This window comes from Megalobrama amblycephala, linkage group LG22 (genome assembly GCF_018812025.1).
Source record: "Megalobrama amblycephala isolate DHTTF-2021 linkage group LG22, ASM1881202v1, whole genome shotgun sequence".
NCBI classification, from domain to species: Eukaryota; Metazoa; Chordata; class Actinopteri; order Cypriniformes; family Xenocyprididae; genus Megalobrama; species Megalobrama amblycephala.
In genome coordinates, this window is record NC_063065.1 from 22,570,014 (window position 1) to 22,585,181 (window position 15,168).

Consider the following 15,168-nt stretch of genomic DNA (forward strand, 5'->3'; position numbering starts at 1 on the left):
GGCCCGTTTCAATAAGGAGGTTCAACCAACTCTGAGTTAAAATTTGAACTCTGAGTTGACTTACTTTGAGATGGGAAACTCTGAGTTTTCTGTTTAAGAACAGCTGAATTCAGTTAGTTCAGTAGGTTGACTCTGAGTTAAGCGCGTGCACCACGACTATGAAAAGCCATCATCAATGGAGCTCCGATATTACGATTCACCATGGCAACAGCACATGACAAAAGGAAGTCCGGATACTTCTGATTGATGTAAGTTAATTCTTATCATAATATCAAAGGTGAAAACTGGTAGAGTGTTATTGTCATAAATTATTGAACTAATATTCATTTTCATGGTATCCCACATGCAAAAAAAGAAAAAAAAAAAAAATTAACTGGATGCAATAATAAGAGTGTAAATGATTTATCATTATTAAACACTCGTTAGGCAATTTACTTCCACTTTTAGAACATTTTCTTCATTTTTATTGAAAATAAATGCCTTTCTTATGTGATGGGAAAAGGGAGAATAGCAAGCTCTGCAAAAGGTGGATTCGAACCCCGTCAATCGCTGTCACAAGTTAGTTCTCCGCACCCATCACACTACTGCCTACACCACTGCAGCCACAAGAGAGTACAACAATTTTAACCTGGTCTGACATTGGGGGGTTAATTTGCACTTAGTAATAGACACTCCGAATAATCTTGTTTTCTGTTTTGCATTAAGATTATTTTTATTAAGTAAAATGATATTTGTACTTGAAATAGGACAAAAAATACTCAGTACGAAAAACATTTTTGCAGCGTGAATGAATGTGTGAACTATTTAAACATCACTTGCACTTTAAAAAAGGGGAGGAGACCGAAGGAAACTCTGGGTTTACCGAAGAAAACCTGCTCCCGACCAGGTTATGTTCACAGAGTAAGTTACTATGGTAACTGACTCTGAGTAGAAGTTACCTCTCTTTCAGAAACGGGCTTGACTTAACCTGCTTTCTCAGGTTTGACATACCTCCCATTCTGAAACGGAAAACCCAGAGTTTCCCTCATTTCAGGGTTAACATACTCAGAGTTTCCACTTAACCTCCTTTCTGAAACGGGCCCCAGGCCTGGTCCTCTCTCATCCTTCACTGTCATCGCTCCTCCATTTATACTTCCGGAGCTCCTCCGTGAGAGATATGAGATCGGTGCAGTGCGCAGGTGACGCTTCTTAGCAATCACTCCACCGGCCTGGCACCGTTCACGACTCTTGCCCCGCCCTGCTCGTCAATATTGTGTTACTCCCTAAAAAAGTAACTAATTGTTGAAAGTAATGCATTACATTACTTTTATGTAACTTTTTCTCTCCTAGGCTGGGCTAGCTTGTTTTTTTTTAAAACAACAACAAAAAAAATTCATTTCACATCAAATGTGAAATTAATAAGCCTCAGGCTGAAGGAAATGAAAATTCACAGCTGTGCAGTAGAGGGCGCTGCTCAAACAAACCTTTAGGCTGTGCTGCCATTCTGGATTGCAGAAGAATAGGATGCAGGAGAAGAAAGTTCAACACTCTTACTTCCGCAATAAAATTTAAAATTAAATACATTTCAAGATTGCATTTCACAGTTTTTATTCATTTTGAGGAACACTGACTCTGATTTTGTGTAAGTGAGATGAGTAAATGCATGTTCACATTTAGTCTATAAAATAACCATCGTTCATACACAACACCTCAGCACTTTATTTCTCTCAACATGACGACAGGAGAGCTGTCAGTCTGTAAATGGGAAAACAAGTAACTTGAGTAACTTATTTGGAAAAAAATAAAATAAAATAAATGTTGTTGTAAATTTAAAAGTAATGCATTACTTTACTAACTACTGAACTAACTAAAAATAACATTAGTGAGAATGTAAATTATCATTCTGTAAGTCTAGTGTATATTAGTGTGTCTGTTGTAGATCCTGCCCACTTGTTTGCATTGTGACACATGCTTCAGTGCTCTGAGAGTGTTTATAGTGCTGTGAGTTTAACACTTCATGACTGAGAGCAGAACAGAACACAATCTTCATCATCACACAAGACAAAAGAACAACAATGAACACAATCACCTTCTTCATCTGGACTCTCACACTGTTTGCTCAAGGTTTGTGGTAAAATATTCATAATGATTTATAATTTATTTTAAAATGTGAAATTTGTTTAATTTTCTTTTCTTTTTTTCTCTCTCAGAGTGTAGAGGACAGATCACTGTAACTCAGAGTCCATCAATAACAGTTCAACCAGGACAAGAAGTCAGAATAAACTGTAAAACCAGCAGTGCAGTGTATGGTGGTGATCGTTTAGCCTGGTACTTACAGAAACCTGGAGAAGCTCCTAAACTCCTGATTTACTATATAAACAGACTCCAGTCAGGAACTCCATCTAGATTCAGTGGCAGTGGATCTGGCAGTGATTTCACTCTGACCATCAGTGGAGTCCAGACTGAAGATATAGGAGATTATTACTGTCAGAGTTTACACTATCCAAACAGTCAATGGGTGTTCACACAGTGATAAAGAGTGGTACAAAAACCTCGGTCAGTCAGACGTCACAGTGATGCACTGATACAGCTGAGAGATACTGCAGCTGCTGATGGAGGATCACAAACAACACAATGGTGAATCAAACCTTTCAGAAACATTATTTATTTATTTTGATGTACTAAGCATGTAACACAATCTTTATATTATATAAATGTTAGTGGTGTTTGGTCCTGCAAAACTTGCCACTACAATGTAATCTAACTGCAGGAAAGTCCGTCACTTTAATTGCACTTCCATGCTTCATCACTAGATGGCGTGTCTGTTACATAACTGAGTTCTCTATCTGTCAGTCACTTTGACGTTGCGTCGATGTGATGACACTAGTGTAGTGTTCCCTTTCGTGGGAACTATCGACGCTACGTCAATGACGTGATGGGAACCCTCTGTATGATGTGTTTGCGAAGCACCTCTGTATCCAACCAATGAGGAAACGAGACGTCAGAGGCGGGTGACGTCACGGACCAGGAAACTATAAAGCATACCCAGAACAAAGAACGCTAGCTTCTGTTGTCTTCAGCAAGCGCTCTCTGTATCTTGTGTGTCTTATTTGGTGTTGTTTGTCTTATCACATATAAACAATCACGATCTCTTCATCTGAGGACAAGAGTATCTCACACCAATCCATATATTTATATATAAAAAAGACACATATTATGGCGAGAAACAGCAGTGAAATGGGAGTCGAGTATGCCCAGGCAGCTTTCGAGGGAGCCGTCTGTGTGCACTGTAAAAACTTAAGGTGTGTCCCAATTCGCGTACTTGTGCACTATTCTATGACGTTTTTAAGTATAAATAGTGCGAGTGTGTTCACACTGAAAATTCCAAAAAGAAAAAGTGCACTTTAAATACCCGGATGATGCACTAAATTAACGGAAAAAACGAAGTGTAGAATGTTGGACACTTCGTGCACTCAACTGTCGCAGCTTTAATTACGTAGTGGAGGGGTAGGGAGGATCGGACTCCGTTATTAAATGACAAAATAACCTTATACAATTCACGCACTACATGGATGAGTGCATAGTGCACAAGTACATAGTGTATAAGTGCATAGTGTATAGTGCGTCATTTGGGACGCAACTTTACTCCCAGTGTTCCCCGCGGATCGGGTCCCGCTTCTGCTGAGGCAGGGCGGAGGCTCCGTTCGTGGGGTTAACAAATGGATCTGACAGAGGAGTTAGAGACGGGCCTTTCTCTGCCTTCACCTGCCAGGTTCAGTGCCGTCTCCCAGGTGGAAGCACGCTCTGCGGTTTCTTCCCCCGGGTTGAGGCACTGATATTCACATGTCCAGCTTTGAGGAGGTGGATATTGTGATATTGATCTGAGGATCGCCACCTCACAGTCACACACATATCGTGTTTCAAAATCACACGTTTATAACAAATCAATAGTGAACAGCAGTTTGAATCGCATTTCCCCTGTGCTACACTACAAAGCGAGTTGGGACACGCGATTTATGTGTTGTTTGCTGGGAGTGGAGCAAGCAGCTCACAACTGACAGTGACAGTGTTCATTCATAAAAATGTCCCGAAGAAAAGTATGCACTAGCGGGAGTTTTGTAGCTCCACTCCTGTTGGCTTTATTCTCGAGGGAATAAAAGTCTAACGCAAAGCTCGGATCTCGCGCTTGCCGAGGCAGCGCGTGGATTGAGTTTTCATTAAAAAATATAGACCTTTTTCACACTTCCGCATTTTTAACCGGAAGTTAGTTGAGAACGTGCAAAGACACTTTCTGTTACCGTAGAAGTAGATAGCGGGAAATGCAAAAATGGCAGAGTCAAAAAACAGTTTTTGTTGTGTCCCGGGTTGTTCGTGTTGTAACCAAAAACAACCATAGCCTACCTCTCTTTTCACTCATTTCCATCTGACCAAGCAACAAGAAATTTGTGGATTCATGCTGTAAGAAGAGAAGAAGGGCCGAATTTCTCTGTGAGGAAAGGCAACACTTACAATACGTCTATAGCAGACACTTTGCCAAGGAGGATTACTTCGGTGGAACAACCATCAGTCGTCTTAAAAGTGGTGTTGTCCTAAGCCTGTTCCCTTGGAACAATTTTACAGCACCACTCAAAAGGGAGTCTGTATTTGAAAGGGTGAACAAACGTCAGCTGGTCCCCTCCCAGGCGGATGACAACAGTGCAGCTTCTAAGGCTATTAAAATGGATCACGATTATGTGACACACCCATCCACAGGTAAGGTTTAAATAACGTCTAAACATTACAGTTGTGTTATAAATATAAAATGTACACATCATTGAAAGTATGTTTTAAGTGGTTTAAAATGTGATATATCAGCATCCTTTAGTAGTATTCATGGTGTCTGAGAAAATTTTAGTTGGGGGATAATACACATTTAAAAATGTATTATTCCTGTTATCTGGTTATGGTGGTCAGTGTAAGAAACAAAAGTGTCAGTGTTTAGTGTTAGAAACACAGTTTTAATTGTTACAACACCACTCAAAAGGGAATTAAGGAGACTCTTTATTAATATAAAGAGAAACAAAATCTAATGTATCCTTTGTTTATGTACCACATAGAGGTCTGTAAATGTGAAGCAAGCTATATTTAAGTTTTTCAATTAATACAAAATGTTATTATTAGTGCATATTTTTTAATAGTATTATTACCAATTTATAGTATTATTAACTAATATAATTGATTTGTTTTTACAGGAGCACTGGATGAGGCCCTGGGTTACATTGAAGATTTGGAAGCCAGACTGAAGAGATTAGACCTGCCATCTCCCACCCTCTTCAGCAGATATTGTGCATCAGATGACCAAATCAGACTAGTACTAAATTTAGTCAGACTAAATTTCCATCTGAGGGTTTATTTAGAATCTTTTGGGAGTCTATCGCACCATCTGCCTCTCGACTGGTGTACTGGACCAAGGCAAAGAGGATCGGGGATGAAGCCTGTCCTGAACCCAGCCCACCTCGCATCATGCCATTAATTGATGAGTGTTTGATGTACTCTTTCCGGGTTGCTGTGGGCATGAAAGAGCAGCTAATTGCCGACATGTTTAATGTGAGCATTGCCACTGTCAGCAGGGTTACCATCACCTGGGGTAATTATCTTTTTATTGTGCTGTCCTCAGTTAAAATCTGGATCAAAAGGGAAAAGATCAAATTAATTATGCCACCGAAATTCCAGAAATACTGTCCTAATGTCAGAGTCATTCTGGATTGCACAGAAATTGCTCTGGAGAACGCCTCATCCTTGACCTTGCAGTCAGAAACCTTTTCCAACTACAAGAACAGAACAACACTGAAAGGCCTCATCGAAGTAGCTCCCCTGTGGTTTGATTACATTCATCTCACCTCTTTACACTGGCTGCATTTCAGACAAGGAGATCACCAAAATTTGTGGAATCCTTCCCATACTGGAGCCAGGGGACGATGTTATGGCAGATAAGGGCTTCCTTATTGAAGACCTCCTCGCTGAAGTTGGAGCAAAGCTGATTATTCCACCTTTTAAGCATTCAGCACAATTCAGCAAGGAAGAAACAGCACAAACCCAAGCCATTGCCCGCCTCAGGATTATAGTGGAGAGGGCGATAGCCAGAGTGAAATCCTTCCATATCTGGGACTCCCCTGTACCACTTACACTGATTGGAAGCGTGAATCAGATGTGGCTCAACTGTTGTGTCCTGTCCAATTATCAGGGACCTTTTTGTCTTGAGTAATAAATTAATCAAATGATGTTGTAATGTCATGTAAATATATAAATAGTTAATAGGTTCCCTGCATTGTGTACTTCATATTTACACTTTGTCAATAGTTATTGAAAAGTAAAACTTGATCAGTAATTAAAACAACTTTGATCAAAATGGTGAATCCTTTTATTTCATAGAGTAGCTACTTTTGAAGCTTTTTGAAAGTATTTTTTCATAACTTATTTACAATTTGAGTTGAACAAATACAACTGGAACAGGTTTTTAAAAAGTACAAATACAAAAAAAAAAAAACACTAGAAAAAGGTAACTGAATCCATATGATTTAAATAACTTATCTGCTACCTTAAGTGCTACAGACAATGGCCTTTTTAAAAAAGTTAACATAAAAATACATAAACATACAAATTATTTAATTTGATTCAATGTACACATCCATGTAGGTGTTGTAATAAAACAAATTCATTCAATTCTCCTTCATTTCTGTAATAAAGTGATTATTGCGCCATACTCTCTCTACAGTTAATGTTGTCAGTGTGTCAGTGTCAAAGTCGCACCATTCCAGTCCAGACACTGCCAATTGGCCCTGAACCTGCCAGTAATAGGTGTGAGAATGCCTCAAAGTGGCATTACCATCCTGCATCTTGAGGTGAGCAACCTGAGACACATCATTCTTTGTGCTGCATTTTACCTCAACAAGACCGAATGGGGGTGATTATGAGGGATCATACACCCTCCCGTCTGGGCTGGCTCCAAGACGTGGTGAGTTAGGATGAATGATGAATCCTACAGGCAGCACATTCACATGCATACGTTCAGCATAGTTTGCCAGCACCTCAGACTCCATCAGCAAACCACGCTTCATTGCTGTCGTTTGTCTCGCTGAGCCTCTGATCATTTGAGCAGCTAATGCCCTGGCTGCTGACTCCTGCTCCACACTTCCCTTCTTGTAGCAACATGCACCCGAAAACGACTGGCCGTCAGCCTTGAACGTCGAAGCTGTGCCCATGCAGGACATTTGGACTGCTCTCTTGTTCCCTTCTCACACTCAGAAGACATTTCCGCTGACACTTGCAAAGATTGGAGATGCATTAGCTGATGTATTGTTGGCGCAAAATGCAGGCTAGACAAACTATGCTGCATCAAAGGAAGAGTTGGGAATTCTGGAGCCATGTGGTGCAATATGAAGCCAGTGTTTTTTTCAGGTGGACAATGATAGGACATTGGTGATCCATGTGGCACAGGCCCAAATTTCGATGGTGTCAGCTCCAGCTCCTCTGAGTCATCTTAAACAAGAGCCATGAGACACTGGGGGTGCAGCTGGCGCAGTTTGGCTCCTGATGCCATAATGTCAGGATCTGGAAGTGGTCCTTTAGAAATAGATAAATAATAACAATCAATTATTGGTCAAACAAAAAATGAATACTACTAACCATAAAAACCATACAGGGAGAATTGGCACCTGTATATGCTCTGTACAGTGTAGACCTCAGACCACTCTTGCCCACTGTTTTTGGCTTTCGCACAACAAGCTCATTGGCAGCTTCAGGATGGATCCCCTTAAAAGGTAAAACACAGTTAAGTTAGGCTATAACAACAGACACAATGATACACAAATAGAAAAAGAAACAAGGTAGCTTAATTTTATCACAAACCCACCTGTGTTCTTGGTCATCTCTGTAACTCACTAGTGCAGGCCAGAGGAGGTGGAACAAGAGGCAGGCAGAGCTGTGAAAAATGTGCAGTCTGGTACAAGAGTGCAACTACTGTCAGGGTTCTGCTCTGACAGCCTTGTCTGTTTTGTCTTTGTTTAATGTGTCCTTGTTTATGTTGTGTCTGAGCACATGGCTTTGTCTGTGTTTGTGTTTGCCATGTGCTCCTCTGTTCCCTCCTCCTTGTTTGTTGTCACCACACCCTCTGGTCTAGTCATTGTTCAGTCCTTGTTTGTTATTAGTGTTCTCACCTGTTCCCTATTTTCCCTGCTCCCTTTCTTGTTGAGTCCTCGTTAGTCTAAGTGTTGTCACCTGTTCCTCGTGTTCTTTGCATCCTTTATATTGTCCACTCTTTCCCTCATGTCTTTGCCAGTTCGTTAAGATTCGTGCCTGTATTCTAGTCTTTTGTTCACCTAAGCTCATAGCGTTTTGTGTAGGAGATTCTCGTATCCATTTTGCCATTGTTGTCTTCCTTGTTCCAGACCATCTAACCACCTGTCTTGTCTAGTCCTGGTAGTGTCTCTGGTCTCCCCCTGTCCTGTCCTACAGACTGAGGATCCCTGTGGCTGCTATTTCTCCCCGCCAAGCCGCAAGACTGGTTCAGTGCCTGATCGTATCTGATGGTTCTAACTACTTATGCTGTTTGATCCTGTCTGGCTCCCGCTACATCTTTGGGCCTCATACTGCGCACCTGCCAATGTTCACCGGCCTGCTTACTACCTGGGCTGTTCTCAGTGGCTGTTCCCTCAGTGTGCTTGTCTTTGTGCCTCACCCCCTTCCTACCGTATGGACTGTGTTCACCTCCTCACCCTCTCTTTTCCAAGTCTTGTCAATAAACCTGTAAAACTCATCCTGCGTTTGTGTCCTCCCTCACAGATCCCTGACAACTACATGGTTGCAAAACCCTTTTCCAGCCACACAACTACATCTAAAGGCCGTTAAGTTTGCCCTTTCTGCTCCCAGTGAGATCTACACAATCATAAGAAATAACAAATACGTTAGATTACAATACTTATATTATATCATTACATCTGTTTATAACATGATTGCTTACTCTGAACTTACTGAAAAAATGAAAGGGCTGCAACCGCAGCAAGAAGAATATTAAACACCAAGCCAAAGCAGCAACTTTAGAACTTCTGCCAACTAGCATTCTGTTTACTGTCAAACCTCCAGTTTGTGAGGCTCCTCGTTCTTCCTCATTGACCTAAAGCATCTACCTCTCACTAGAACCTGTTCCTCGAGTACATTTGATACTATGAATGCCAAAAGGAAAACAAAATAGTCTGTGTTTTACAAAACTGCACCGTTTACTGTATGTATCTAATTGTGAAACAAACAGCTATACTATATTATAGCATTATCATTATAGAAAAATGGAAACTACAGATGTATGTCGCTGTGATACAATTCATTTTCAGACATAATGAACACTAATGTCCTGCGTAACATGGTATTTGCGGTAGTTCGTTAAATGCTAACGCTAGCTAGCATTATAGCGATTGGCTTTATTTACCTTGGTAATCGTGGATAAATTCTTCATGAAAGAATTTGTAGCCTTTGTCCAGTTTATTGGTCTTGGTGGAGGAATTTGCGTCCACTATTTTCACCACATCAGCAAAGGTGACCTTTGGCAGGTTTAAAAGGCTCAGAGAAAACACTCTGCCGGTATACATTTTGCCGAGTAAGCGCAAAGCGGCAAAACATTTACACGTCCATGACGTATTTCCAGTTTTTGTGAAAAAGGTCTATAGCTCAGATCTCGCGCTTGCCGAGGCAGCACGTAGATTGAGTTTTCAATAAAGAATATATGGCTCGGATCTCGCATTGCCAAGGCAGCGCGTAGATTAAGTCTGCAAGAATGAATATACAGCTCGGGTCTTGCATTTGCCGAGGCTGCGCATATATCATGTGTCCGTAATTATGCGTGTGTGTGTGTATGTGTATATATTTATATATTAAGGGATCTGAGTAGACGGGAGTTCCCTTTCTCTCTTCCCTAAAATACCTTGCGAATTATTAAGAGCTATAATTCTTTTTTGTATTCTAAATATATTCAGTCTGTTCAAAAAATATATATTTATATAAGAACTGGCTGCATTTAATTTGGGGATTAAATGAAATATTGAATACATTAAATTCTGAGGAATTTAAAAGAAAATAAAGGAGACCATTCTGCCAACCCTGCCACCTCGTGTCCTTCAGGGCGCAATGGTTTACAGTGTTCCTCCAAGAAAGAGGAGGATTGTAGAGCGGTCAGTTCAGATGTTCCCTGCCGGTTCGCCGTTTCAGGGCACTGGTCTGACCGTTCATCCAAAGAAAGTGTCGCCACCCTTGGTCCCCCGCAGAAAGCTTGGGGACAGGGACAGGTGACACAGCTGAAGTCTTTGTGGGGTAACACGGACTGTAATTATCACCAAGAAGGCTTCGAAGAGGTCCTGATGCCAGTGGCTCGGGACATTGGAGGGCAGCCCCCTCCAGAGAGGGTTGGGTATTAAAATACTTGGTACCCATCCCTCTTTGGCGCCCTCAGGGGGGCCGTTCTGCTAAATATGCCACCCAGTGTACTTCAGGGCGCAGTGGTCTCCACCGACCCTCCGTCATCACTTGATTCGGCTGTTCCTTGCCGGTTCGCCGCTTCAGGGCACCGAGTCAAGTGCTCAAAAAACACCAGAGGCCAGTCTCGAGAGACTGGTTCCCTTAGTAGAATGGAAACTTCACTCAAATATTTCAAAATGGGTGCTGCTCACAATAGAAAAGGGTTACAAATTTGGGTCTCGCCCACAGTGGTGGCCCCCGAGCAGTCTCTGGTAATGGAACAGGAGGTTATGACGCTCTTGCAAAAAGGAGCTATAGAAGGGGTTCTCCTCACAGCAAGCTGTCAGGGTTTTACAACCAATGCTTCTTTGTTCCAAAGAAGGATGGAGGGTTATCCCACAGATCAGGTTCGAGGACTGGTTTGTTGTGATAGACCTGAAAGATGCTTACTTTCATGTATCCATCCATCCTCAACACAGGAAGTTCCTCAGGTTTGCTTTCGGAGCAAAGCTTACCTGTACAGGGTTCTTCCCTTCGGCCTATCTCTATCACCCCGCATGTTCACGAAGTGCGTGGATGCAGCTCTGGCTCCGTCGAGACTCCAGGGCATCCGCGTACTGAACTATATCGACGACTGGTTGATACTAGTTCAAACCATAGACTGTAAAAAAAGATGGACGACGCGACGCCGCTTCCTTCCATTGTATTGAACTGAAGCCAAAACGGACGCCTATGGACGCTGACACGTTACGCAAAAACATCAAAAAAAAGAAAAAAAGTTTGGAACCTGGGCATGCGCAGAAAGACTCGTCAGTGGAGCCCGGAGGCGGAGTCTCGGTATCAAACTTCCGCCCAGACGGCTGCGTCATCTTTGATGTATTTTAAATAGGCTATATAAATTATACGTAATTTAAAATTCTACCTATAAAATAATAGGCTATTCTTTTTCTAGAGCAATAATATTTTTGAAACAGCAAATTCAGTAAATAAACTCAATATAATATGCCGCTAGAAACAACTCTAAATCATCAGAAACAGTCCTGCCATTTTAAATCAAGTTAAACTAACGTTACGGGAGATCGATTGTTGTAATTAGAGTAGGCTATCATTAGTTTTGTCCTGCTAATTATTATTTTATACCCATAAAAATAATTATAACTGCCAGATAACGATCACCTGCTTTTTTTCCGTCATGGCTAACGTTAGGCGTGTTGTCTTAACTAATAACGTTTATTAATTAGCATATGAAGTCCACATTTAACGCTACAGAGAAAAGCTCAGATATCCGTCAGATCCTGTAGGTCAGTTAGTACTGTTTACTGCTGAACAGCTCATTTTGTCGGTGTGAAATAACACAGGAATTGAAAATTAATAGTTATTTATTTATCTTCAATCTCCCCTCGAAGCTCCGACAGTCCTCAGAGAAGCTGTCAATCAACTGTGAGTCACGACGACACGGCCCGTTTCTATAGCACCAAATTGCTAGCTAAAATCAAACTTATCACAAAAACGAAAAATTGAATATAAGTCAGCGTGATAACAACTACCTTAAATGACCAAAAATCTTTCGGAAAATTTTATTTGAAGCATAATTTATTTTTATGTTTTAACTTAAGTCTCATTCATCTGCATTGAACGGGCGGGGTTTATGACCTGTACTGTATCCAGCCTCCAGGGGGCGATCAAAGAGCCCGCAGCTTCACTTTTCAGGACGTATGAGGCACACCCGGTTCAAACGGAACAGTTGGCAGTTCAACATTGAGATGTTGTTCTGTCGCACATGAAGAAGCTTGGGCTGAGGCTCAAGAAAATGTGCTGGTTCCGAGTCAAATTACCAACTACTTAGGGGTAGTTTGGGACTCCACCACGATACAGGCATATTTATTCCCTGCTCGTGTGAGTTCCATTCTCGGGGCTGTGAAAGGGGTGAAGTTAGGCCAGTCACTTACTGTAAAACAGTTTCAGAGACTGTTGGGTCTTATGGCAGCTGCGTCCAACGTGATAACTTGGACCCTTACAGTGGTGGCTCAGGACCAAGGGGTTTTCTCCAAGGGGAAATCCTTTTCGCATGATCAAAGTCACGCGGCAATGCCTTCGTGCTCTGGTCATGTGGAAAAAGCCTTGGTTCCTGTCCCAGGACCCGTGTTGGGGACTTCTCGTCGTCGCGTAATGCTTACGACGGATGCTTCCCTCACGGGCTGGGGGGCGATCATGAGTGGTCGCTCAGCTGAGGGTCTCTGGGAGGACCATCAGAGTTCCTGGCACATAAATCGGCTGGAAATGATGGCAGTATTTCTTGGAGTAAAATACTTCCTTCCGGACCTGAGGGCATTAAAATGTCGAGGCAGGGGCCGAGGCCCGGGGAATGGAATCTCCCCACCGAGGTGTGGAGCTCACTTTGGAAATCGACCTATTTGGTTCAGGGGAATCAACCCAGTGTCCACTGTGGTTCTCCCTATCTCATTCAGCACCATTGGGTCTGGAGGCCATGGTACAGACATGGCCGAGGCTGCGTCTGTATGCATTTCCCCATTCGCTCTGCTCCCGGGAGTTCTAGAGAAAGTATGGCAGGAAGGGGTCAGTCTAATATTGATAGCCCTGTACTGGCCAACCAAAATATGGTTCTCAGACCTAGTGTCACTTCTAGATGGCTCCCTGATGGAGCTTCCTCTCAGGCAGGACCTCCTGTCTCAAGCGGGCGGCATGATAATTCATCCACGCCCAGAACTACGGAGACTGTGGGCCTGGCCTCTGAGGGGGCCAGGCTCATAGATGCTGCTCTCCCAACTGAGGTTGTGGAGACCATACTCCACTCCAGAGCTCCCTCCACGAAGAAGTGTATGTGGCCATTTTAGCCATGCTCCTCTGGGGGATTCCTCGGTAGGTCGAGACCCCCTTTTTATACGCTTCCTCCGTGGAACTCTGAGGCTTAGGCCTTCAGTACGTACAAGGACTCCGGCCTGGGGACTTGGCCGTGGTATTAGAAGGGTTAGCTGAGGCTCCCTTCGAACCACTAGAGGAAGTTTCAGAGAAATTCCTCATCCTTAAAGACCATATTTCTACTGGTTATTTCATCTCTTAAAAGAATAGGAGATCTTCAAGCACTTTCAGCTGCTTCTTTGTGTTTGGAATTCGCACCTGGAATGGTCAAAGCATTCCTGCACACTAGACCAGGCTATATGCCTAAGGTCCCCACCAACGTCCCTGGTCCCATCGTACTTCATGCCTTCTATCTTTCTCCATTTACAACTTCGGATCAGGAGAAACTCAATCTGCTCTGCCCAGTGAGGGCTTTAGATGCATATGTCCACAGAGCTGCCTTGTGGGGGCAAAACGGATCAATTGTTTGTGTGTTACGGGTCTCATAAGAAAGGAGGCCCAGCATCTAAGCAGAGAATGAGCAAGTGGGTGGTCGAGGCTATCTCACTTGCTTATGAGGCGGCCGGACAGCCATCTCCTTTAGCTGTCCGTGTCCACTCTACTAGGGGTATGGCGGCCTCAAAGGCCTTAATGTCAGGAGTATCCATTAATGACATATGTGGTTCTGCTGGATGGACATCCCAGCACACATTTATTAGGTTTTACAACCTGGACGTAGGCTCCTCTCCGGGGTCCTCAGTTCTGTCTACAAGATAACAGACAGGTACTTGGTGATACGGCGTAGTTGGGATAGCGTTCCCATCACGTCATTGACGTAGCGTCGATAGTTCCCACGAAAGGGAACGTTGCGGGTTACTGATGTAACCCTTGTTCCCTGAGTAAGGGAACGAGACGCTATGTCACGTTGCCGTACCCCCCTGCATACCTGTGAGCGTCTTGCTTCAGACATATTCCAGAAGCTAGCGTTCTCTAGTGTTCTGGGTATGCTTTATAGTTTCCTGGTCCGTGACGTCACCCGCCTCTGATGTCTCGTTTCCTCATTGGTTGGATACAGAGGTGCTTCACGAACACATCATACAGAGTGTTCCCATCACGTCATTGACGTAGCATCTTGTTCCCTTACTCAGGGAACAAGGGTTACATCAGTAACCCGAGATGTTTCTCAACCTTTTTTACTTGATGGCCTCCTCCTTCATCAAATCATAAACTGTGAGGTAAGATTAGCTCACACACATCAGAAGGTCTACTCATCCTTGCAGAGAAAGACACATGTGAGTAAATGAGATGCTAAAATTCACTGGTTAAAAGCAGCACTTTAAAGGAAAATTCACTGATCACACTGATGCATGTTGATGTTGAGCGGCAAGATCATTGATACTGATACAGCAGGAATCATTCAGTTGTGTCCTGTAGAGAATGATGTGTAAATGTGTGTGTCTGACTCTGTATATTTACTGTTACTGTGATTTGGTGATGTAAAGCCTTTCTTTTAACCCTGTCAGTAAAACTATTGGACTCTGAATGTATATGTGACCCCGTCACGGAAACCAGGGACACAAGTCGGCAGCACAACTATCGAGCAAAATGAGAAAGAAGCATTTTTTTTTTTTTTTTTTTTTTTTTCAAAATTGGGGATTTGGTGATTTTTCAAAATTGGTGATTTTTCAAAATTGGTGATTTTCGTTTTTTTGCAGAATCTATTAGTTGAGATCACGAAGAAGCCTCTCCATGTTTGAGATAGCAGTTTTGGTATATTTAAAAGCGTACATTTTGAGGTTGAAATCGGCTTGTTTTTTGGAGATTCTAGCACGCAGTAGGGGCGTGTCA

General features: G+C 42.6%; 1 protein-coding gene and 1 gene segment (V, D, J or C); one reads left to right on the forward strand and one right to left on the reverse strand.

Annotated features, from left to right (window-relative positions):
- LOC125258304 overlaps nucleotides 1-15,168 on the reverse strand; it is a 725,453-nt gene that overhangs the window by 120,788 nt on the left and 589,497 nt on the right.
- On the forward strand, nucleotides 1,934-2,953 carry LOC125258329. The segment is given in 2 exon segments: nucleotides 1,934-2,103; nucleotides 2,190-2,953. Coding segments are annotated over 2 exon segments (372 nt in total).